This window comes from Pempheris klunzingeri, chromosome 1, assembly GCF_042242105.1.
Source record: "Pempheris klunzingeri isolate RE-2024b chromosome 1, fPemKlu1.hap1, whole genome shotgun sequence".
NCBI classification, from domain to species: domain Eukaryota; kingdom Metazoa; phylum Chordata; class Actinopteri; order Acropomatiformes; family Pempheridae; genus Pempheris; species Pempheris klunzingeri.
The window spans coordinates 14,129,563-14,156,761 of NC_092012.1; the positions used below are offsets into that span (position 1 = coordinate 14,129,563).

At 41.2% G+C, this 27,199-nt stretch overlaps 1 protein-coding gene across 1 annotated transcript; it reads left to right on the forward strand.

The window, feature by feature from the left end:
• Positions 1–1,516: 1,516 nt before the first annotated feature.
• rras2 (RAS related 2) lies at positions 1,517–26,947 on the forward strand. The gene is made up of 6 exons (XM_070847010.1): positions 1,517–1,682; positions 22,318–22,405; positions 22,591–22,693; positions 24,308–24,416; positions 25,579–25,697; positions 26,209–26,947. Exons 1-6 carry the CDS (start codon positions 1,581–1,583, stop codon positions 26,294–26,296), a joined length of 609 nt encoding a protein of 202 aa, XP_070703111.1. The 5' UTR covers positions 1,517–1,580; the 3' UTR covers positions 26,297–26,947.
• The last annotated feature ends 252 nt before the right edge of the window (positions 26,948–27,199 follow it).

Consider the following 27,199-nt stretch of genomic DNA (forward strand, 5'->3'; position numbering starts at 1 on the left):
TATTTTGCTTTAAGGTCTGTGTCAAAGTGACTTCTGCTTTTACCCTCTAAGATATCTGAGTAACATCAAATCTCTTCAAACACTTGAGTGCTTTACTGTGACGCTTTTATAGACACCTGTCCTGCATTTTATATTACAAGAATTGCTGCAGCCATTATTTTTTCATGGCTGTCCAACCTGCCAACAAGCTTTGCACGCACAGGTGAGACTGACTTCAGCAGCACCGCAGAGATGACTCGGCTATTAACATGAATATGTGAAACCAGTTTATTTACTTAAAAGCTCCCAATCACGACTTTGAAGAGCACTGAGGTGCAGTTTCACGCCCTCCCTCTGACACTAGGTGGCGCCACAGGCGTCAGAGCGGACAGTGTGACGGTGTTCTGCATAGCACAGTAAGTGGGGTAAGATTTGTCATAACACGGCACATAATTGGCATGCTCGCATAATACAGGCCGTGCTGATGTGAAGCCTTTCATTTCATTCTGCAGGCCTTCATGCCAACTTTCACCTCAGGGATGACTTATCATGACCTCACTTCAACATAGAAATGATAGAAATGATTAGAATAACGAAGCCTTATTTGGAAAGGGGCAAATGTAAATGTTTATGAATCAGTTTGTGCTCATTCCACCAAGCAAATCAGGGCATATGACAATGAGTTTTTTTGTTTTTTTTTGATTTTCAGACATCTGCATCCTCAAAAAGAAACCTAACTGTGGGAACTAGACATATGAGATACTGCTTTGAAAAAAAAAAAAATCCATATCATTATCTACCAGAGTGAAAGTGGGAGTAAAGTCAGCATAGTTTACCAAAAAACTTTTCCTTTTTTTTTTTTTTTGTGGTTTACAAAAAGTAAGAAAACTGGCCTACAGGATGTGTGAAGAAAGACTGAAATACAGTTTATATTGCTCGAGGTTATCATTATGATGGTAGCTGCAGGGCACCCTTATTATCACGCTTTAATTTGGTTGTAAATACAGTAAGCAGGCATTTGCTTCTGTGCGTGCAGGCTGTGTTTGAGGACAGCAAAGTGACTGCAGCGGTGTGTGATACTGGTCTCAGGACGGGGCTGCAGAGCGGGTTAGAGGCGTGCGAGCGTGTGTGTGTGTGTGTGTGTTTGAGTGTTTTATGTGTGTGTGTGTGTGTGTAGGGGGGTGGGGTGGGGGGTGTTGAGGCAGGCACAGCCTGTAGAAGGGCCCCTAGCGCCAGACACTAGTACTGGCCTGGCTGATGCCTCCTACTATCGGATCCTCAGCTTGAACATCGCAGTGTTGTCGAGGCTGAAACACGGTCAGGCGTATGGACAGGCGCGCGTAGCTCCGGGATCTCCCTCTCCGTCCACCCGTGCGCTAAAACGGACTATACGCACGACTCATCCGGACACCTATCTGCTCTCTCTCTCTCTCTCTCTCTCTCTCTCTCCCCTGCGCTCCGGTGTCTCTCCACTGCAGGGCCTCTTCAGTTTACTGGGGGGTGGGGAGGGGGGGAGAAAAAAAAAGTGGGTGTTTGCTGCTCACTGGTGTTCCGGCAGCGGCGGCGGCGGCGGCGGCGGCGAGCGCAGCGAAGTGTCCTCGATGGCTGGCTGGAAGGACGGCTCGGTGCAGGAGAAGTATCGGCTGGTTGTGGTCGGAGGCGGCGGCGTGGGGAAATCAGCCCTGACTATCCAGTTCATCCAGGTCAGTCGCTTCTCTACAATTTAGCCCTCGCTTTGATTTCCCTTCTTATCCAAAAACACGGCGAAGGCCAGACACGGGAACCCCGCAAGCGGATACCGGGGTCTGTTTTCTCCTCTGCTACTTTGCCGAGGCCTGCAACTGTTTACCGATGGGTTGTTAAGAGGATGTCGGGGTGAGGTGTGGAGCCTTAGTTTGTGGATTAAACTCAAGAGGACGGCTGTCACTTTAACGCGATGGTTTCTCAGAGATCCACTTCCACTTTGCAGTTCACAGCCGCTAGTCAGAGGAGAAAAGAAAAGTGGCTCTGCTGAGCTCCTGACTAGTCTCATTTTATTAACTTACTGCAAAGTAAAGCAGAGGATTTAGAGTCCGTGCTCACACGTCTCACCTCCAGGATTTAGTCTGCTCTGGCCTGCCAAACCTAGAAACTTAAAAGTGTGTTAAACAGTGCAGAGAAAAGTTGCACCAAAATCATATTAGTCCTTGTTAGAATATAATTGGAGTGCTGATACCCTCAGAGAGGAGAAAGTACCTTTGAATTTTGTGTTTTAGAGCCACCAAACGGTGCCAAATCCCATTAGAAATATGTGAACTAGACAGAGAAAATCCGTCAGAGTTTAGCGACTGTAAAATAAGCAGCAGCAGTGGCACAGAAATGTCCATTGAAAGATGATTAACTTTTGTAGAGTCTCACCCAGGCAAGCTGCTGGATAACCTCATTAGAGGCACTTCCAGTAACCAAAATCAAACAAGCACACTTGTGTAAATATTCTAAGGAATAAAACTTAACTGCCCCCCCCCCCAGAGACAATGTGTTCATCGGGGTTTAAAGCAGCCTACTTGGAGCTGATCTGTGTCACATATAAAAGGCATGTAAACAGTTTACCTCCATTTATCCCTGCTTGCATTCCAGCACACTGCAGACATAGCCTGCCTTGCTTTGACCTTTCAGGGTTTCATAATGGTCATTGAAGCAAAAGCCCACACACACACACACACACACACACACACACACACACACACACATACACACAGTCTGTATGAAAGAGATGACAAACTTTGCCCTCTGCCTTGTGTGTTTCCCCCTCGTGTCAGTGTTACTGACCAGACTGCAGGCAGCTGCATGTCTCCACACTGTCAGACAACAGTGGGCTGGCACACGTTTCAGAGTGGGGGTGAGAAGCTTCTGTGTGTGTGTGTGTGTGTGTGTGTGTGTTGGGGGAAGTTGTGTCTAATGAGGGTTCAAAAAGCTCATTAACTGCATACCAAGTAAAAAGGGATCAGATAGCTGATTTTTGCCGTTGCCTACTGACCCTCCTGACCTGAAGCTGGGAAGCATTTAAAGCTGCCTATGAATACTGATGGCTGAATACTACATGGTAACAGAAACAATAGCAATACAGCCGCAGCCTCCGCAGAGGAGAACCTACAAGTCTCCCATACACTTTGTATGTATTTTGTATTCAGTGTGACTCCCATTTTTATTTCCTCTCACTGGCGACTGCCATACCTGGTGCAGCGAAGGCGCGCGAGATTGAGATGTTGACAGCAGGAGGAGAAACGTACGTCCTCATCTGAAGTTTCTAGAAGTTGCCTGTCAAGGAAAAAGACCTGAGAGGTGGTTGTGAAGTAGAGGCTTTCCCCAGAACTATGTTGAGTGTTGGGAGGTTGGAGGGGTGGGGGTGGGGTGGGGTGGGGGGGTCTGAGTCACCCTGGGTGGGTTAATGGTCATGGACCATGTGGAATTTGGCCCTTCGGCAAAGGAAGTCCCTCTACTGCTGCTCTTACGGCTTTCTAGTTTTGTATGGAAAAACATGACCTGCTTCCTGAATCACTGGAGCTGTGTGTGTGTGTGTGTGTGTGTGTGCGTGCCAAAAATATTAAGTACTTGTTGTAATTTTCACCAAGAATTATGAAAGTATTTTTTTACTACCTTTGTTATAAAATGCATTTTACAGTTTAGACCGGATCTCCTACAAGCACCCATCTAAATAAAAAACAATGCTACTGCAACTACTATATTTGCTTCTATTCCTACTTCTCTTTCCACCAGCTTCATAACAAAAAACTGATTTAATGTCGTGTACTAGGCTGCTGATGCGACAATTTATTAGCATTTCAAGTAAGAAAGTAGTTACAAGTGTAACTACAGTCTACGTCTATTGTCCGAGTATAATTTCATTCTTGTCTAAGTTGTCTTAACATGAGAAGTTGTTCAAACGAAATGTACAAAAAAGTTCCAGGTTAGGAAAATAAATGAGGAAATATGTGAGAAAAATAAGTTTCTACAAGACTAGGAATCATCAATGTCCATTTTCGATACTTGACAGTTTTTGATACTCGATTTTATGGGTTCATTTTAGTTTATTTAGCAGAGCTTACGATACTCAGTGTTAATTTTATTGTGCTGAAGCAGAGTCTCGGCCAAAAAAACAGACCACTGTGCTGAAGCAGGGATTTCTGGGAGTTAGAGGATAGAGGATGATGTCGCTAGCAATAACAGAATGGCAGGTCCCTGGGAGCTGCTGGCCACCCTAATGCCAAAGCAGTTGACTCAAGCTGAAATAGCATTGGGATGACATAACATTGAGTCATCTGACAAAAGTTGTGGAACACAGCGTGTTGTTTAATGTGACGTCTGTGAGGGAGGAAGCGACCCAAGTAAGGGAAAACATGACTCACATTGGCCATGTGAAGGCTGCATGTGGGGTGGTGTGTGTGTGTGTGTGTGTGTGTGTCCATCCGTAGGTTTGTTTTCATCCCAGAAATAATGGCACATCAAAAGCTGACTTCATTTGCGCAGAGTAACCGAAGAAGCTACTGGAATGAGAGGGCTCTATAATGAGATGTTGTGCGATCTGATCGCTGGCTGATGCTTGCTCACATGCTTGCTAATATTAGTGTGATGGCGGCCTTCGGCAGTTGAGAGAGCAAAACATCCTAACTGATCAAGTCCAGACAGATTAGTTGAGGATTTTTGTAGACCTCAGCTGGATTTACAGCCAAAGCGCACAAGTGACCTCTTATACACCTACTGCCTCTCCGCATATCTCACATATTTTCGCGCATGGCTTTGATTGCTAAGATGTGAGGTCATTTAGGAGGAATGTTGCCATAAGTAGTCATTCAATAGAATAAACATGGATTATAAGTTCAGCTCTCCTTGGGCATGTGGAGACAAGGTGTGGTAATGATAGTAGTGTTGGCGCTGGATGCGGTGGGTGCAATTTCATGTGCGTTTCTCAGAACCAGCCACAGGTGGTTAGACAAAGTGTTTGCAGCAGCACTTTTGTGCGTGTGTTTTTGCAATTTTTTGCTCAGAACTTTTGTTGCATGTAACACTGCTCACGGCATACTCTCAGCCCATTTTTGGATACAGGCAGTTTTGTAACTTTCTATCTGGCTCAGTGATATGTCACATGCCACACCGCTGAGTGCAAACAATTCCATTTATATTCTGGCCAGCGTTACTTCATCTCCTTTAAGGGAGTTATGGTGGACTGAACCGTATGACAGTAAGCTCTTTTGTAGAGTAGGGTTTGCAGCTGTGGCAGGTGTGTGTGTGTGTGCGTGTGTGTGTGTGTGTGTAAATGTGCCAGAGAGGGCAGGTGATGAGAGTATATTGTTTGTTTTAGCTGTGTTGGAGTGTCACCTGTTGATTTCTCACAGGGCAGAGTCACAAACCGGTGCAAAAAAAAAGCCCCTCATTGGTTTTCACAACAGAAATTATAACCGCAAAGTAAAACAAAAGCGCATGCTATTACATAAACAACAATTATCGTATTTTTTAAAAAAAAAGTACAAGAAAATCTGGTTTCACAGTCACTTCGGTTGACGACATCAACAATAATGAAAGAAAACTCACTGTGTGCTGCATGCTCCTATAAACAGTGTGCAGGTGTGTATATCATAGCTGAAAAGCAAAATGCTCTTAGTCATTTGAAAATAGGTTGCTGTCATTCTGATTTCTTTTTAAGATTTGGTTAAGTGTAAGTATTGAATGACTGGTGCAACGCTCGCATTAATATCAGCTTCATGCCAGTGTGTCCCACTCAACTGATATTTAAAACAATGTCAAGCACGCAATGAGCACAGCACCACAAAATGTTACTGTGCCTCAGTTTCCCTTTCCTTATGAAAAGCTAACCTAAGGACTTATACTGTGTATAGATTGAGAACAGCAGAGGGTTGCAGAAATCGTTTACCAAATCTAAAGCAGCAGAAGTAAACTATTGCTGCTTTATATGTAAAGAAAAATGTTCTCCTTTTTATAACACCGTCAGATGTTCCCGGGTTCTGAGCAGGGTCGAATGACATGCGCTGACCCATTAAAATCGACCCCAAATGCAAGTTTATCCTGTGTCCCTGTGTTGTTTTAAAAGGGCTATAACTCTGCCATGATAAGAAAACATTTAAAGAGAAACCTTTTTTAGAAATGAAATCACCGGCTGGCATTCTCAACTCTGTATTCTTTGCTGCAGCTCTCCCTCTATGTGCAAGTGTACATACTTAATTATACGTTTATAGTTGTCAGACTTCAGTAACTCAAACTCTAACCAGACACAGTCTATCGTAAATATATTTCTGACATGAGAATCAGGTATGAACTCAGCAGACCTTGAGGCCCCCTGTGTCCCCTGTGTACAGTACAGAGCATGCCTGATTCTTCACAAGATTATTTCTCATTTGTTAGTCAACTTTATGGTCACGTTTTTGAAGTGTGTGAGAATTGGCACATTTTAGCAACACTAGTAGGACGTAGATATTTGGATTCTGTTCTTATAATTCAATTGCACAATGAAAGTCTGCCAGAAGTCTAACCAGGCGGTTACGACACAGCGCTATGCTACATGGTATGTGCGTCATTGTCTGCTAGAGGTTAAGTGTACTTGTATTGTTTATTTATTTATTTTTTTACTGGTGACAGGATGTCAAGCTGGTAATACTTGCTGACCAACAATTATGCCCAAGTATCTCAAAATGAGAGGCCATAAAAATTTTCCACGATTATTCATGTGTTTTTATTCATTATTTGAATGTTTTATGCTCAGATTTGACAGTTTTTCACCTCCAAATCAGAAGAATAGTCAGATGCTACTTAACCACAGTTAGATGTCTAACCAGTATATTATTTATGTAATCCAACTAGGGCTACAACTGATCGATTATTTTCTTGATTAAGCAATTAGTTGTTTGGTCTATGAAATATCAGAAATGGCGAAAAAATATCCAAGCTGATGTCCTCAAATGTCTTGTTTCGTCCATCACCCAGAGATATTCAGTTTAGCGTCATAGAGGCGAAACCAGAAAATATTCACATTTAAGAAGCTGGAATCTTTGAGAATTTAATCGATTATCAAAATAGTTGTCGATTAATTTAATAGTTGACAACTAATCAGGTCATTGTTGCAGCTCTACATCCAACACTCTGGTATTGTGGGGCGTGGCGATCATGGCAGCACCACTGGCCACCAGTGAGGCTTCACATTTTTGGTCTGTTTTGAATACGTGGAATCATGCGAATCCCGTTGCTGAGGTAATGTACTTGAATGTGGCAAAATGCCATGCAGCACACCATAGGAATGCTCATGCAAAAGGGAGTTCGGGATTTGTAAAGGCACTCCCACCCATCTGGGAAAGCTCAAGAGACTAGAAGGTCATCCCTTTTGCTTCAAGTTAACAAGAAACTAATGACCTTTCAGGGAGGAAGACCACTATTAATCTGCAACAGCTAAATGTACAGAAAAGACATTATTACAACGCGAGGCACAATTGGATTATTGTATGCATTTGTGGTTGATTCCATTCTGATTATTATTATTATGTGTCCTATTGGTCTAGTAGTAGAGGAGAAATCCACTGTCAATTTGAGGAACTAATAGAAGATTTACTGTTACACAAATGGCTTTGCATTTATTTCACTGCCATTTGTCTCTACTTTACATCTGTTTCTTGTGTGACATTCAATGACCTTTACCTGTTACCACATGTTGATTAAAGTATCGCTCACCTTTCTTTGTAATTCCTCATTCTGTGTACTTCTTCTGTGTATCATGCGTGTTTGCCATAAATGAGTTCTCTCTTTTTGATTTTCTAAAATAACTAATCACTTGTAAGTTAGTAAGTGAGTAGTTTTTTTTTTTTTTAAGAATTATGTTACAGCACTGTTTACACAATCAGTTCCTTGTTCAATGAAAGACGAACTTTATCCCTGACTTGGGGCTGTACCATTTCTATTATCTGGCAGGGGTGAACAAATGACGCCCTCCTGAAGTCAAGAAAAAATGGCAGTGATTATAAGAATTTAACCATCCAGCTCATCCCCCGACTCTTACGCAGCCTTGAATGCAGCACAATAAGAGGAGCTCTGTGTGAGAGTCATTACAAGCTGGAGTGAACAATTAATCATTTGTAAAGCTTTTATCACAGAAGAGGAACATATCTTTTAAGGTGATGAGTATGATGTCAGTGATCAGATGCTCTCGAGACCAATTCCCATTCATTTTTTCCTGAAGCATCCTCTCTGCTGTGTAAAGAAGAGCTGTTAGCTGGAGGCGAGGGTGTGATCTAGAACGTGGTTTACCAGACATTGCAGATCTGAAATCAGATGATAATTTCAACCACTCCTCTCTCTCTCTCTCTCTCTCTCTCTCTCTCTCTCTTTCTCTCTCTCTCTCTCACTCACAAGAATCTCACAAGAATCTCACAAGAGTAATTCAGATGTAGTGTGTATGTACAAATCAGCGAGGAAGAACCCAAAGTGAGTTTTATCTTGTATAATCATAAACTGAGTCTTGGTGTGAAGTATTTAGTATTTATTGGGTTTTTATTGGGTTGTAAAACCATTTGTCCCTATACTTCCAATGCTAGAGTAATAGCAAAAATAAGTAATCAAATGGTTTGAAAGGTATTGCATGTCAACGAAAGGCTATGTTACTTATTACTTCATGCAGATTTTACTTTATGAATGTTTTTTGATTTACGTCTCACTTGGCACAACATTCACTTACGCTGCTTATTAGATTGTAAGATCTTCATGACATTTTTTTGTGCGAGTTTCTTGTAGGATACCTCTTCGTTTTGGGTTGAGGAGGGTACGCTGTACAGTGTGAGTAAATACCAGAAGAATCTAAATCAATTTCAAAGAAGGTCTCAACCTCACTTATTTGTTCTTGCTCTTGTAACAGGAAGGAGGCAATGACTGTACCCGCGTTATTGGCTTGGAGAATGAAGATTTTAAACTAACGTACAGCCCATTACTCACACGTTGATTGAATGAATCATCTCCTGGGTACAGAAATGACTAATTTCTGTAAAAGGCTCCTCTTGATGCTGCAGAGATTAACACAATCATCAACAGAATGTGTCTTTGCATTGTGCTGACAGCATAGCACCGAGTGTCGAAAGCTGTCAAGTGCTGAAAGCTGGCGTCGAATGTCTCGTAACATCAATGATCTTGTTTGCTTGTTGAGTCTATTTCAGAAAGTAATGTATTTGGAAAGTATTATTCTGGTATTAGTATCCAAACTGTATAGGTTTGGTCTATGATGTATGCTGAGCGTCTTTTGAACCTGGTTATCAATCCAGGACATGATGTTGATAAATATGCATCAATAAGAAGGTCATGATCAATGGGGGCCTGTTTGTAAAGATTTAAAATCATGTTGGCAGCCATTTCCACCCCCATACATGTAATTTTGATCAAAAATAATAAGAGAATTAAGACAATATTATGTACCAATAGATCCAAACTTGTTTGTTGCTACACTGATTAGCAGGAGAAACTTTCTGCTTTGTCTCCTTGGCCTTTCTCAGATTTCACCTCAAAGTTACGTTTCCTCTATATACGTGTACATGCAAGTTGTTTATATAGAAAACACTGGGGGATCTGACCTAAGAGGTTCTGCAGGTAGCTGTATGGATGCGCGCTATAGGCCCAGCAAGGTACCAGCAGCAGAGACGGCAGTGTGTGTGTGTGTGTGTGTGTGTGTGTGTGTGTGCACGTGTGTCTCCCTCATAAACACTTTCTACTTAGTCATGGCATTAAATCCCCATGTTGTCCCACCTAACTGCTCAGTGGCCAGCTACATAGGTCCGTGCTGATATCAAGGATATCACATACAATGACAGACAACTTGTATGTGAAGGTTTTTTTTCCTGTGTGATTGTATTTCTGCTTTTATTTTATTCTCAAGGTTGTATTCAATTGGTGGTTGCTAGTTTATTAATTCATCATTTGATTTTAGAGGAGACACGTTTGTGTAGCATAAAACATAGTGGTAGTGTTAGCTTATTTTACCTCAAATAGCCTGTCCCCAATAAAAGGTTTTCAATATGTAAAATATAGACAGTCTTTATTTTGTTTTTTATAGTTTTATTTGTACAAATAAGATATATTCTTTAGAATCTGCAAAAAGTCAGTACTTATTATCGTATGCGTCTTGTCTCTTGTCTTATTAGAAAAAAAATCATGATCCAGTTGCTGTTTTCTGGAAACAACCTGCTTTCTTTGAAGTTGATCTCAACAGATTTTCACAAGCTGCTATTCAATTTTCTATAGAACATTACAGAATTCTGCAAAGCATTTAGTGTATGATAAATGTAACTCGCAAATAATTGTGGTTCAGCTTCATGTATTCTATCATCAAAAACTACATTTTAATGACACTATTATGAGACAGTTGTTTATTAGTAGCATTTCCCTCTAATAAGTAAAAAAGAAACCAAAACCCTATATCCACCTGTGATATCTGTACGCTGTTTTCTGGTCACTGCTCCTCAGATAGTCACACAGACAGAGAGGGCAGCGGGTTCCTCTGTGTTGTTTTTTGGCTATTGTTCTGTATTCACACATCTGTCTGTTTCAGAATAACTGGCCACAGTATCAGGTCTCACATCTCAGAGTCGTATAACAACAGCTCTGGGTATGGGAAACCGACATGCTGCTTATTTTAGCAACCCACTCCCACCACCATCTAACACTTAGCTTTCCAAATTTATGTACACCTTTATTTATATATATATATATATAGATATATATATATATATATGTATGTATATGTAGTGTTGATTGTTTAATTGCTGTGTGTCCCTTTTTGAGCATTGTCTGTACCGTTATTTAAAGCAGCACCGCCTTCAGTAGTGTGCCACATGTAGAGAACATATTTTTCATACTTCTTAGTTGATAGAGCACTATGAATGGTTCTTTTTATATGTCTCTGCTTGTCGATGATGCTGGGCTCCGAGGTGCCTGCCAGGCAGCTGGTAGACATTTGGCACGTCTCATGCGGACACTGTCCAGAGGCCTGTGGGGCACCTGCTGTCCATCAGGGGGAGGTGAGGCACGGAATGAGACAACCCCTCAACAGGTGACGGTGCAGCACGACTCGCTGTCCAAATGTTCCGGCGACAACGGCCAAGTGTGACTTGTTTCCCCAACAAGCGAGCTACTGAGTCTCTCCCCCGCTGATAAGATACCAGATCGTAATCAGAAAGGCTGTTCAGTAAGCGTCAGGTACATGTGTAGATGCGTTTAGGAATATTTGAGTGTGGCTGAGTCAGTGACACAGCTGTTGTGTGACTGTTATACTGATCTAAAGCGCACAGCAAATGTGACCGTGTCTTCAGCACCAGTTGGTGTCGGCAAACCCGATGCAGAATTTTAAATTGGCACCCACCAGTGCACACCGAGTCAACAGCTGCCTAAAAAGTGTGTCTGGTATGTCTAACCAAAACATTGTCCTCTCACAACCAGGCCTCTCTAGATGCTAGAAGCAAACGACATTCATTTGGCGTTCTGATGATGGTGGAGTCTAAAGGCTTAGTTACGCCAGACAGTGGCACGGTGAAATTCATTCATGTTTTTGTGAAATATTTGGTATTTAATGACTAATCATAGGACTAGTTGGTAAACTACTCTTACTGCTAATAAGATAGCAAAATTAATCGATTGTTTATAGTTTTTCTTCCATCTTTTCATCCGTCTGTGTATTGCTTCTTACAAGGAATTGTAATTGAGACATGTGCAACGTACTATATATCCTACTATATCCATATAAAAGGACTTTTAATGATGGCGACTGGGCAGGCAGGGAGGAACCATCAGAGAAGATGGCTCCATTAGGTCTTGTTTATGAGGAGTTGCCTGCTATGGTAATAACATTTCTGCTGCCTGTGTTGTAGGACTGCTGGCCTAAAAGCACACGGCAGTAATGATGCTGTGTATCTGACATGATGCCAGTGAGTGGCCCCATTTCCTTGGACATATCACCCTATGCTAAGAATTATAGTCTGCAGCAGAGTACACTGCTGCAAAAAATACACACTCAGCAGTTGTACCAGAGGAGAGAGGGGAGAAGATGAATACATCTCTGCAGGTGCCGTCAAAACTTTTTAGAGGTGTTTGGGAGAGAACTGATAATAGTTAAAGTAGTGTGTCAGTTCTGGGCATTTCTACAGTGTTGTGTTTAGTTTTAAATAACTAAGTTTCTCTAATCTTAATTGACAAAGAAGACTCTGACTGCTCTATTATCACCACTGACATACTGTTTCCCAAAAAGCATAGACTGTAGACTGTGAGCCACACTCTGTTGAGTGACTTTGTCTGGATTTTTTTTTTTTTTTGAAAGTCGCACAGTAGCTGCTCTGTCCACACAGCCATTGCAGTAGCTGCTGTCCTCTCACTGAGCCATCACAGTAATGCTTTGTTGATGTCAGTGCGTGCAGTAATCTTTCTGCACAAAGACAAGCAGAGGAAGAAGATCTGAATAAAGCCTAGAGTGAAACAAAAACGTATGCAAACACTGTACTGTGTGAGCCAATGGGTTGCACAAAAGTCTCAATATATCACTATATGTTTTTTTGTTTAAAAAGTTAGCGAGATGATGCGCTTCTGCGTCGACGTTAGCAGCTCCAGGTATGTTTTTTTTTCCTTTTACTGTATTAAGTATATCATATTCTTGTCCTAACTATGAAAACTCCTTTGTCCGGCCCTGATTTATTTATCTTCCACATCCATTCCACTTAATTTGTGTCGATTTTGATATAGCATCACATGGGCCAAGGTTTTCTTACTTTCACAAAAGCAGGCATTGATGAAGATTCACCAGAGCAAAATGCAGTCAGGGGGACTCACCATGTTGTTTTCTTTTCAAAATAAGTCTTTATTTTCTGTCCCTTCCAGCAAAACAAGGAAGGACCGTAGAAAAAAAAAAAAAACTGCATCAATAACTCATCAATGGCTGGGCTCAGGGGAGGCTTAATGCAGGGAAGGGGAACATTACCAATGTCACATGATCAGCTAGAACAATAAGGCCGGTTCACACAGTTCTCCGTCTTTGTGTTGGTCTGTTTAATCACTTTGTGGGCTTCTAAAGTATTTACACAGGCCTCCACTTATAATTCAACAAAACGTACTTATATGAAAAGGAGATAAAGAAACAGTTTGTGGTGTGACCGCTGTAGAGCAAACAGGTGGCTTTGAGCCCAGTGATCTGGTGGAAAAAGGCCTTTTAAATGGCACCTCTTTGATTCTGCGTCTTTGAGCGGGTTCAAAAGTTTTCAGAGTCCAGCACACATTGATATTTAGCAGGGTGATTGAAGTTTTAATGCCAGAGAGGTTAGAGGAGAGCAGGGGGTTGACTGTGCCAGGAGTTGGCCTACTTGGTGGGACATTTATCCTCTGCTTTATTCTCTGCATGAGTGCTGCCCCCGACTCTACAGCCTTGAGTGCTAGCTGGGCCATTCAGCACATACTGTATGCAGCGTGCTTTATTGTAAAACACAATTATGCGTGGCATAGCACAATTTATTTGTGCTTAAGCAATGGCAACTTCGATGACAATGCTCATTTATTTTTAAATATATCAATACATTCAAACACAAATAGTTTGTCCATTACTGCCATCTGTTACACTGAGATTTTACTCTGAACTGTACATCAGGGTTCTGAGAATATGGCAACACAAGTGAGACAATCACACAAGTTGGAAACAAACATGCACCCAAACCTATTTAATGAATGTTAACTATTTGAAAGTGAAGGTGAACCCAGCAGAAATGGAAAAGTTGCCTACATGCAAAGCGACTGTAAGTACAGTAAGTCAAACCAGAGAGCTGCAACTGTAAATTCAAAATGTTATCTATTCCATCTAAAAACAATTAGTCGATCCATTTATTAGCCCATTAACAGCAATGTGAATTTGTAATGGTTTTTAATCATTTCAGCCATTTTTTCAAGCAAAATTGTCAACAATCTCTGATGTAGGCTTCTCAAATGTGAGGATTTTCTGTTTGCATTTGTCATAAATGTTAGTAAACTGAAAATCTGGTCGGATAAAACTACATTTTTGCCATTTATGCAGAAGAAAAGATTAATAGATTAATTGAGAAGTCATTTGTCAGATAAAACAATAACAAATAAACATTAGCTGCAGCCGAACAGTCATGGCAATACTTTTTACTTTCACCTTTGTTTTCAGTTTTATATAAGTGGCAAAACTGCCTATTTGATCATCTGACATCTTGAATCATTCCAGGCTTGTTGTTTGAGGCATGTAGGGCTGCGCTCCCATGTTGTCTCAAAAAATGCTACACATTTTAAAGGATTTCTATTGTCTTCACCATGTAAGCCCATTAAATTAAAAAAATGATTTAAAACCAATCATAAAATCTGGAGCAAGCATGATGGCATTGATGTCTTGGTCGGATTCAATCTATCAGTCTAGAGTAAGGGCACACATATAATATAGCCCAAAAATACATACATATTTAATATGTGTAAATATTTGCAGATATTAAATATTAAACATTACTAGGGGTGCTGGAACACCAGAAATTAAAATGTTATAGCAGTAGAAATATTTCTGTATTAAATATTGAGCATTATAGGGGTACTGGAACATTTTTCAAAACAAAGTGTTGTCTAGTCCATACAGAAAGAAGAAATGTATGAATTGTGTGTGTGTGCTTCCTGAAGTCCAAAGATACCTTAAAGTCCAAAGATAACAGAATTATCCTTCACTCATTAACAAGACTCTATATGAAATCCATTGAAAGGACTGTTCCCTTGTTTTTTTGTTCTTTACGTTGACCTTATTTTTGTAGTTTTGGCTGTCATCTCTGTTGCTTCTAATAAAAAGTGAATTATCCTTTAACTTTAGAGTGGCAGCATCCAGTGAGGTCATGGTACTGGATGGATATGTGTGTGTTATGCCAAGAGTTTGTCTCATTTAAAGACAAGGCAATGATTAAAGGGACAGGCTATTGATCTGTTGCGCATTAGGAGGAAGAGAGCTTGTAGGAGTGATGTGCACGGGTTCATTTAATTCGGCATCAAGCCAAGTTTCAGTGCTACACCCAGACTGCATTCTCTAACTGAACTAAACGTTCATTCAATTACTGTGGATGTTGAGCATTGCAAGACGATCATTTGACTTTACAGCGGTGGTTTAAGAGTTCTGAAAATGACTGGTGTCAATCAAAATGTTTGGTTTCATTTACAATTTGTCTTCAAACTTTCTCAGCTTTAACAGAATATTCCCCAGCGGCCCTTTAAGGCAGCAGACGCATTGTGTGCTCGCCTTCTCTCCGCATGTATTAGGTATTGAATAAGTGACCTTTCTGGTTTGTATGAGCTCATGGGAAAAGTGGGTGTTTCCACAGGAAGTTAATGCCTTTCCCTCCCCCTCTTTTTTGCTCTTGCTCTCCCTCTCTATGTGCCTACAGTCTTCCTCCCCTTCAAACCTTTCATTCTGTCTTATTTTTTCCACTATTTCTCACTTCAAGCACTCTTAAGTACTCAACAAAACAATGCTCCTCACACAAATTCCGGTGTCACTTGTGTGAACCCCGGTGAAGCATGAGAAGAAAGGCAATGATGGAGGAGGACTGTCAGTGTAAAAAAACGCAAAGAAACTGGTGTTCTCTTCCATCTGTTTAACATCAAATCCTCATGGTGGCTATTTGATTACCGACAGATGCTCCGGAGTCCAGCCCCAAGGGTTCGGCAAAGGTCGAACCTGCGCCTGTTTAGGGACAGGAAGTGATACACACATGCCCCCCAAATTTCTGTTTTATTAGATCAATGGCCCATGCTGCATTGCTTTTGTGTGCAGTGCTTCGCTAATCAAGGAGTGTGTGACCTACACGCAAGTTACAGTAGACTAAGATTTACCCTGAAACGTTCCAAAAAAAGGGGAACATTTTAAAGGGATCTTGTAGACAGTTTTTAGACATTCATTGTTATGCACCTAGTTTCGCAATCTATGATGATTGAGAGGAAGAAAAGAAAGAGAAGCATGGATATGTATGCCACTATACATTTCTGATATATTTATCAGCATATACAGTTTATGAGTTGGCATGTCATGATGTGTTATCAGGAATGGATCATTACAATCTCACACATTCTGCCGCTGTCGAGCTGAGGGTGCGTCTTGGCAGGCTCCAGACTGTCTGGCATGAAGTTTGTGTCCTTAATTGAAATTGCTGCACTTGGCTGTGGCCCACTGAACAAGTCTTACAAATGGCATGTTTCACCTGTCAGTTCGAGAGCAGCACCCCCCCCCCCCCCCCCCCCCTCCCCCCGCTCCGGCCCCACGCCTCGTGTGGCGGCCACTCCTATCCAGCTTCTCGGTGCTGATGTCTCAGTCTGCGAAGCAATTTGTAATTCTCTGTCTGCAGAGCCAAGCATGAGGACCAGTTTGGTGAAACTTCAGCTGAACACTTATCGTAACACTTATCTGACTCTTGTAGATGTTTCAACCTTGACTCTTCACATCTATTATTCAGGTGGGCTTCTGGGATACCCGATCAAACACGTTTGACACAGTTGGCGTGTGTCTTGCACTTTAGTAGAGTTGCCCGTTGAATCTCAGACAAACACCGTCCACAGCCAGCAAGACCTGAGTCCTACTTGCTGATAAAACGCACGCAAACAATAGCACGAGTCCTGAGACTGTTGCTGCTCGCCTTCAGTTCATTCTGCAAAATGCACAAAACCACACTTAGCTCATTTTCACACCTACTCCTCCATCCAGAGCTATTTTTATTATTTATTTTTTTTTTTACTTTTTGTTGGTCCACAGTGTGCACAAAACAAGTGAGTCTGAGTGACGGTTGCAGGGTTCTAGGGAACTCGAGTTGAGTTTGTTGCTTTGGCAAAATAAGATGAGATCAGAACATCGGCGTTACTCCCACAATTCCAAATAACTTAATCTCTTGTAGCTTTTGCAGAAAAAAGTATTTTTAGTGTAGTAGTAGTGTTTTGGTGCGGGGAATGAGGAGGTATGGGAATATTATACATCTGCAGATGCAGACAGATTTTTTCTTTCCAAGAATAACACAATATAATGACATTCAATCTACATTTTTCTTTAATTAAAGAATAATTATGGCTGATGATTTTCAAGTCAAGGTCTGTGAATTCTCACTGGCATTGGGCCACATGCAGAAGGTAATTAACTCCCAACCGTGTTGATGACCATTTGTTTTAGCTCAGCATTGCCTCTCATTATGACAGTCTAGTAGACTGGCACACCATTTCCCCTCATCTGTGTAGATACAGTGTGTTTTTGTTAATTAATTGCCTGAGGTTTTTTTTTCTCTTCTTCTTCTTTTTGTAGTGAAAATCTCAGTTTTCTTTGCATTAGTGCTGAATCAGTGGTTTTGTGTCCCGTGTAGTTAATGATGGTATATTGGCTAATTGTCAAAGAGGCAGCTCGAGCAGGATAACTGACAGAGATGGAAAAGAATCTATATTTAGTGTTTGTGAGGCTGTTTGTGTGGAGAGGAAGTGGGTGCATAGTGCAAGCATGATGTTGATTACATGCCCACACATTTCACCCATTCTTGCTCTCCTTGAGGCTGGCAACAAGCACTTGTAAGATGTATTGCTTTATATCTCCACTGAAGAGCAGCCGGCAAAAAGAAACCTGACCAGGTGCTTGAAATAAACGTGTTGTGAATATTCAAATTATGAAACACTACAAGCTGGACCACATGCAGCATTTGATGCTTTTTTTGAATAGTGTGGCGGTTTATAGACAAATACACCTACACAATGATTTGATGCAATCTTTGTGGTTTATTCGGCAACGATTTGGCCTATTTCCAGTTTGGAGACATCAACTTGGACTTTGGGAAAGTCTGATGGTCATTTTTCCATATTTCATTGCATTTTATAGACTAAACAAATAACTGATTAATCAAAATCTTCTGTGTGTGGTAATTTTAGCCACAGAGATAGTCCATCTTGCTTTACAAAGATACAGAGCCGCCCGGCACGAAAAAGCTGTGCTGCAGCTGAGACTTATCTACCAGCCCTGTGTTCATGGTGAAAACAGGCCTCTAATGTTTTCCTGGTGTGAGTGTGCATGTGCTGTACACTATGTGGGTGGAGGGCTGGGATGTATGGCTGGAATGCTGGAGGGGAACTGAGTGACAGGTTTGGACTTTGGTAGGTAGGCGGGGTAGGGGAACATGTCATCTGTGACATCACCACCACCCTAAGGCTTGGCCAGGCCAGCTGCCTGCTGCAGAGGTGGAGTTTCCTTCCTGCTCAGCTGACTGGGGCAGAGTATGGCCTGAACCACCTTGCCACCAACCTCTAAACTCGTCTGCAGCTTGACCCTGCAGGCTTTTATATTGCTGTTTTATTTTATTCTCTTTTTATATAATGATCTGTTAATGTGTCTTCTTTGTGCAGTGTGCCCTGATATATGTATATTTTTTTTAAAAACTGTGAATTCAGAACACCCTGGTCTGATTGTGCACTTAAAATAAACTTTAACTTGACTTTGACTGCTGCAGAGAAAATCCAAGGATGTTAATAATCCTGGTTTTACAGCTCACAAATACACACGCCCACCACATGGTGGTCATGTCAGCACTGGCCTAATGATTGCTTAAGTGGAGCTTCAGTTTGTTCTGTGTTTTTTTAGCATCATTCCATGCTCCATGCAAAGTACACGTTGTTAGACACCAAGTTGGCTCTGTTTAAATAGCAATTTACCTCAGCTTTTGCTAAGTTTGCTGCAGGCCGCCTGTACTGTAAATGGATCCGTAGCTGTGCTGCAGTTACATAATTTATCTGAGAGGAGAGGACATTTAGCAGTGAATGTTTTAAGATTTAGTGCGCACTGGCCACTGTGGACCATCTGTACGTTTTAGTGTAAGTGTGTGTGCCTGTATGTGCAGTCCAAATCACACACACACACACACACAGAATTTAGCTGTTAACCCCACTGTGAGTCTCAGCTGTCTCCTTATGACAGCTGTTCAGTAAGTACCTGCAATAGTCTGGCAGATAACATTAAGAACACTGACGTCACATCTTGTCTAACAAATATGTTGGATAACATCTGAAAATACTATTAAAATCAATGTGATACTTGAATTTCGGTATCAATACCACCATAGAAAAACCAATACCAAAGAACTTTGATAATCAATTAATCATTACAGTAATTTGTCCACCAGACTCTCAGCTTCTCATATGGAAGCATTTTCTACTTTTTCTCTGTTTTGTAACATTTTAAACTTTGGATTTTGGACTTTTTGTCAAAGAAAACAGCAGAAGGACAGCGGAAGATGTCACCTTAGGCTCTGAGAGAATTAAATGGGTATTTTTTTTCACTTTCTTTTTTTTAACGACATTTTAGACCAATTTCAATTAATCAAGTAATTGTAAGAAACAAACAAACAAAAAAAAAAGGCAGAATATTTGATAAGGAAAATAATAATTATTTGCAACCCTAAAAAAAGATGGCAGCACATTAGTAAGCGTATGAACATGTTCTGCTCTCTTTTTTGGTGCAGCAGTGCATCATAACACAATCAGCTGCTTAAGAGAAAATATTTCACAGGATATACCAGACAAAGCATTCAATCATAACTTTTAAGACAGTTTTTGATACGTGACACATTTTGGTCTGCTGATACCCCGCCCTAATTGCAGGCAGTGGTTGCATAGTAACTTGTAAGTGCTGACGCCCTGAGGCCGCTCTACTAGACTAAAACAGTCTGAATCATTCTGTTTGAGGAGCCTGTTACCTCTAATGAGGTCATGAACTGATATAAGGATTTATAGGTAATTTTACTGGACATGACTCAGGCTGGCTTATGTCACACAGTTATTGGTAGTTGTCCTGAGTCATGTTGCACTCCGTCACCTAGCCAATCGTTTGCCCAGCTGAAGCCCGGCCAGCCCGAGCTACAGCCCTGTTAGCGCTGGCTCTGGCGCTGCTGGCACTGCAAAACAGCCTCATCTATCACGGGAAAAGGCTCTGAGAGAATCAGCTCAGCCAGAACAGAGCTCAGCAGCTACACTACCCATGCATGTGGAGGGAGGGGAGGAATAGCCAGAGGAGTGCAGTGCTCAATGCGGCTGCCCGAGGTTGACAGAATAGGAATAAGAGGTTGACGGGAAGCTGAGGTCACGTGCTGAAGCTATGGCTGGGAGAGTGGTGGTGGTGGTGGTGGTGGGAGGGACGAGAAGCACAAGCAGCTTTTTTTTTTTTTTCTTCCCTCTTTCTGTTTCTGTCTGGTTGTCTGAAGGCACACCGTCAGTGTGCAGTGCAGGGAAGCCCATTTTAGGATACACAGTTATACTGATGAATTATTGAACAGTGGTGAGTGGATGTGACATAGGACTTGCGTGCTGCAGAGCGACAGGAGAGTGAAAGGCAGAGATTACCTGCAACAAGAGAGCTGCAGGTGAGGAGAATTTGCATGCAGAGGATAAAACAAGAGAGAAGAGACAAGTTGAAATTATGAACATTCACATATTAGAATTGGAGCTAGAGGCCATTCCCAATATTGGTATTTGACAAGAAAAAGTGTCAAATGACGATACATTGACTAATTTAAGACATATTTGCACTGAGCAGGATTTTTGCGCTGAGCAGTGTCTGCTGGAAGGCAGTATATAATGGTAATAGAGCTGCAACAATTAGTTGATTAGTTGGACTTTTGCCAGTTCCACCTTCTCAAATGTGAGGATTTGATGCCTTTCTTTGCCATATATGTTAGTAAATAGTCAAATAAAGCAATCTGAATCCATCACCTTGGGCTGTGGGATTTTTTTTTGATTTTTTTTTTTTACTATTTTCTTACATTCTATAGACAAAATGACCAATCAGAGGAGCAATTGGCACACCACTTGATAATGAAAATAATCCTTAGTTGCAGCCGTAAATTGCAGTTGAGTTTCTCAGTGACCACAAGCATATCCGAGGCTTTTCTACGCAACATTTACTTCTTACTTATCAGCCAACATATAAGCTCATACTGATGCCTCTGTAATAATCTAAGATTGGGCTGTAATCAGAGTTAAGGAAGTGGTATGCCTGCTTCTATTTCCTGATCTGTAACAGCTGTCTAAATATTACTGTGTATAATATATACTGTATATCAAGAGTCAGATGAGATGTGACATTCAGTACACATAATGCAAGCTCTGTCTTGCGTCCCCGGCAGGCAAATAAGCAGTATATGGCATGTGCCATCTTGCGAAACAACACACACAAACAACATGACTGTAACTGTAAAAGTTTAATTTGGCTTCTTGTTAGAACAACAGGGAATCTTGTCTGGATTTTATGTTCTTGTGATTGCTCTGTGTTTTAGGGTGTTGGTTTGACAGCCCCCCAGCACTCCCCTCAGCTGTCACCACTTAACTAGTCCCCAGAGGAGAGCGAGAACTACAAAACATGGGAAAAATGTAAAAAATGCATGACTCCTCCTCCTCCTGGCTCCCTGCCCCCCAGCCCCACCCTTCCAGTTTAGGTTACTAAGAGACCAGATATTGGCCCCAGAATGAAAGAATCAAAGTCTTGAGGGATTGAGTGGTGTGACTGTTGCAACCAAGGAAACATCTTGTAAATGTGTTATTAGCATGAAAACCAGCCTGTCGTTTCAGCCTACGTCGTGGTTGTTCTGCGAGGGAATATTTACTCGACATTTTTTGTGCAAGTGTCTGCAGACAGTTTGTTTACCTCCTGTCTGCAGTATGGTAGTAAAGGTAGAGGTCAGTAAGGCTGTCTGCGCTGTTTTAACCAAAAACACAGAGGACTGAGCGGCTGTTTGCTCTCATATCCATTCATTTTGAAGCCAGCTGACTTTTAGTTGCTTTAGCAGTTTAGTCCCACAAATCTATAGTACATACTCAGGCTAAGCAGGATTTCAGTATATACAACAGTGAGTTGACGCTGGTGCCAGAATAAAATATACTCGGCGAACTTAGATTTTTGTATGTGCTGTTGAAGCTTTTTTTCCCCCACCATGCAGTGCACAAAAGAAATGAAAGACCTGCTCACAGCTGCAAAAAAAAAATATGTATGGTGATGAAACGGCTCCATGAGCAAAAAAATACCTACTGAACTTTTTGTAAAAAGGTAGATTGTCTCAGTTTAAGTGTTACTGGCAGTGACTCCATATACTACTTGCTTTATTTCCTGTTGCCATAAAACATGTTGGTTTGGTGTATACTCACTGCAAACATTAGTATATAATGAATACAGTTTGCAGTATACAGTTAGCATGTGAGTGGGCCACAGCTCGTGCCTCAACCTGACATAACCCCAGGCATATTCACAGCTCTCTTTCTCTCTTTTGTCCTCTTCTTTCTCACCTGCAGTCGTACTTTGTCACTGACTATGACCCCACAATTGAAGACTCCTATACCAAGCAGTGTGTGATTGACGAAAGGGCGGCCAGGCTTGACAGTAAGTGCACTTACTGCTGAACAAACATGACCCGAGTAAACACACACACACACACACACACAAAGACACACGCTATATATGTGTTTCTATTGCATTGTATTGTACTCATGGAACTGATTGCACAGTCTATTTTGTAAGTTATTATATGCGAGATTTGTGTCGATGTGTGTGCGCCCGCTCTCTAGTCCTCGACACGGCTGGACAGGAAGAGTTTGGAGCCATGAGAGAACAATACATGAGGACAGGGGAGGGCTTCCTGCTCGTCTTCTCAGTCACTGACAGAGGAAGGTGAGTGACAGTTCTCATCATTTGCAAACTCACAGCTATACGCTCCCTCCTCTGTCTTTCCTCTCTCTCTTTCTGTTTGCACATCTCTGTTTACTGTTCACAATCACACCCTTCCTTTCTCCCCTCCTCCGCCTCTCACTCTACTAAACCCATAAATCTTGCAGCGATGCTCTCACTTGTTGCCGCTTGTACTTCCGGACCCTCTTGCTGTTGTTCATGCTGTCATTTTCTTTTGTTCTTAACACTTCCTCCCTTGTTTTGTTCTCTTGAATTCACTTATGCCTGAACTTTAACTTTCTATTTTTTTCTCTCTTACATGTAGAATATTTCCACTTGGTGTTATGGCGCAATCATTTAAGACAGTCTTAGGTGTGAGTATTTCACTTAGCGTAGACATCACACAGCTCCCATAAAGGGGCCGAACAAGCCAATACAGCATATACAGTAATATGATTCTGTCAAATTGTGTGCATCTTTTAAGATTTCATTCTTGGTTGATTTGGTGACACCTGTGGTAACTGTGGTAACGGCAAGTGCAATTGAATCCTACAGCCAATGCTCTTCCAGCTGCTATTTTTTCAGAAATACATCAGGAAAACAACTGGTGTACATAGTTTTAATGATGGAAACAGAGCGAACAGTGCACAGCAAGGCTTTTATCAATCACATGAAATTGCACTGGATACCATGAATGCTTTGTTTTCCTATGAATCCCTTGTGTTTTGTAAGGCAGTCAGAGTCAGGCACAGGAATGGCCGACTTCACCGCTACCAATAAAAACTACTGCATAGGAGATATTTATTTATTTTAGAATGTAAATACATTAATTGGCTTTTGCAGAAAAAATGCAGACCGCAAATACTATCAGAACTGGGGTTTGACTTCATGAAAATTGTGAAAACTGGATGATAATGGAAAATAGATTAGATTTTCAGTGATTATATTTCTCTATGATGTGTCAGGGCACCTTTTAGTTATTTTCACATAACACTATATGGGATTCTTCTAGTCGCACCCCGTCCTCCCTGTCTTTGTGTCCATGCCCAGCAGTGCAGTGAGCTGCGTTCCCCTGCCCCCTCCCAGTGTTTATGTTGTAAACAGTCTTTCCTTCCTCCATTTATATTAGTCAAGTCTTTCCAGATTTACTATGTGCTCACCAAGCTGTCTGCCCGTGGCTGGAATGCTGTCCTGGGTTTGTGGTTGCATTCTGCCTCTTTTTTTTTTCTTTTTTTTCTTCCAGACTGACATTTTTATTTGCTATTTGGTTGAAGAAGTGCACATGGCATTTATATTATAGTGGGACAACGGTCAGGTCAGTGCACAGAGCAGAACCTCAGACAAACGTTATGTTTCTGTGATGGTGTGGCTGACTTTTTCCTCTTTGCTGACATGTTTAACCCCTTAGTGGCGATGACCCCAACTACTGGGTAATGGATGTGTGGTTTGGGGGTCATTTATACTGGATTTATGTGTGTGTGTATATATATATATATATATATATATATATATATATATACACACACACACACATATATATATGTATGTATGCAAACACAATATATAACCTATTTGTGCATGAAAACAGCGCATAACACCATGTGATATGTTTTACAGCTTTGAAGAAATCTACAAATTCCAAAGACAAATTCTCCGAGTGAAAGACAGAGATGAATTCCCTATGATCCTTGTAGGCAACAAAGCAGATCTGGAACTACAGAGACAAGTGAGTCCAAGAGATTGCAGAGATCTCAACCCACTGACTGACAAACATATACTCTGTTTAATCATCTGAAGAGATAATATCGCAAAGCCTGAGGGAGTCACATTTGCATATTTGAAAGTGGAAGCAAAGCGTTGCAGCTGCAGCTAGCTGAGATACAACAGGAAGTGATTGAAAGAATAAAGGAGAGGCTGTAGAATGGCGGTGTCAGTAGGGGAGGATGGATGGAGAGAAAAGGGAGTGTGATGAAATGATGAATTTTGTGGCTGTTGGTATGCAGCAGCTCGTCACTACGGGCAGTGAATCCACACCACCCCCTTATGGTGAAAAGAAGCCTTGCAGGCACATACGGCTAATTATTATCAATGGGCCCTATTCACTGAATTGAAATCACTGAATTTAGTGTTTCAAACCGCATGGGACGTGAGCTTGTGTTGCTTAAGCCCATTACTTATTATTCATTCTATGTATATGAGACGTGTTGATGCTAGAGACATTAAATTTAACACTGTAATAGATAAGAATGGTACTAATGTACTAAACGTGACCTAAATAGCTTGGTGGTAGCTCTGTAACAGAAGCCTAAACGTGATTTGTTAACCTGTCTGTTGCTATCAGGAAATACATTCTATCTTTGGACGTAATTATTTTTCAGTTATTCAGGTCTGAATTAGATGCACAGCTGTTTCAAAAAGAGGTGGATGCAGATCTCACCTGTGTCCCAGGCGCATACATACTAATTGTCTAGTAAGTTTACACCTGAGAAATTACAAAACTAAATACAATTAAAAATGGCGCCATGTACAAAAATTGCTTTATTCTTGTGTAATGAAAAGGGAGGATATCTTCTGGGTTGTAAATGAATAGTGGGTGATACCGTGAAGGCTCAGGAGAAAGCTTAATCAGAGGACATTTTCTGAACAACTGGATGGAAAATCATGGTGAAAGAAGTGGCGCTACTGGGAAATATTATGTAAATGTAAATTTACTGTTACTGTTATCTTTTGTGAATGCAAATTTTTTTTGCAACAGGAAGGCTCACACGATAGCACTGAAAACATGGACACTGGTTTAGCATGGTTCGTTTTTGAAATGGAAATGTTTTTTACATGTGCCAGGCCTCAAGTTTCAGCCCATCGTTACTCTCCCCCTCGTTTTGTTTCAGGTAACCCAGGAAGAGGGTCAGCAGCTGGCCAGACAGCTGAAGGTCACATATATGGAGGCTTCAGCCAAAATCCGTATGAACGTAGACCAGGCTTTCCACGAGCTGGTTAGAGTAATCAGGTGGGTGACTTATCTTTTACACATTGTCTTCATGTTTAGTGACAAATTTGCGGTAAAGCAGTGGCTGAAAAGATGCACATTCAGGCACTCCTATGGTAACTGCTTTTGGACACGTTGCACGTCATTCCCCATTTCTCACTCCTCTCTACTGTCAGCTAGTGAGTAACAGCATGGCATGAGAGTTTAATTAACAGTTTAAAGCACAGCTGATCTCCTTCATCAAGACTGCGTGGGTGTGGTTTCATCAGTTTTGACTGACAGGCAACTGGCAACATGAGCAAACATCCCCACAAATGCCATAATTTATGGATGAAAATATTGCTAAATTGTGACAACACATAAAACAGCACAGTAGGAAATATACCAAAATCAGTGCCTTTTTTAAAAAGAATAATTAAGAAGCTGAACTTTCTGTTAATCATTTCTGTTTTGAAAAAAAGAAAAAGAAAAAGAAGGCGAGAAGAACCCAGTCCATTGTGTCATGATAGTTTTGCTCTCTCCAAACTCCCAGGAAATTCCAAGAGCAGGAATGTCCACCATCGCCAGAACCTACAAGAAAAGAGAAAGACAAGAGCGGCTGCCATTGTGTGATCGTCTGAGTCGGCCTTATCACTGTAACTCATGCAGCTACTCTCAACCACCCCACCCACTCTGCCTGACATCACATCCTAAGTGGATGACTGACCGCTGCCTTCTCCACGTGCATGACTTCAGACAGCCATTTCTGAGATACTTTGACCAGGAACTGCTGTCCCCGGGACATCACTATGGACAACTTGACAATGCCAAATTTTAACACCACTCTACCTTCAGCCGTAATCTAATTCACACGAGAGAGTCCCAACACTAAACATTGCCTTCTAAATCAGCCTGACAAATTAATGTTTTGTACTCTGAAGGACTTCTCTTGCCTTGTAGTGACATTTGTACTTGCTACCGAGATTGAATGAAAACTATATATCCAGAATGTTAATGAGTTTCCTTAGTTTCAAGTGTCTGACCAGAGCAGAGAGATTATCTTATGAAGCTTTGTGTATGTTGTGCCATATCCACCTTTACTCCCATGTGCTAATCTGCTACTGTACATATGTGACATTTGTTGTGATTTTCAAAGTGTATTTCTAATGACCTATTAAATCACCACAGTACAGTGTGTGAGGTTGAGTTTGGTTTTACATATATGAAAGTGAATATATAAGTATGTATATAATTATAATGCCTAGACAGTCCTTAAAGCTACAATGATAGAACTTTTTGGCATTCTGCAGTGGATTCTTTACTTTTGTCTGTGGTTTCTGCTTTCATCTCAATTGCCAAATATGGAGTGTCTACTGTATTAGATTTTTTTTTTTTTAAGTCTTATAGATCGAAGGATTCTTATCCTGTGCCATCTCGTCAATGTACCTAAAGTAGCAAATTTGTCTGAATTTCTCTCCTTGAAGGTGGCGATTCAGTCAAAATTGGACATTATACATTGATTCGGATTTTTAAGAAGCGGTAGA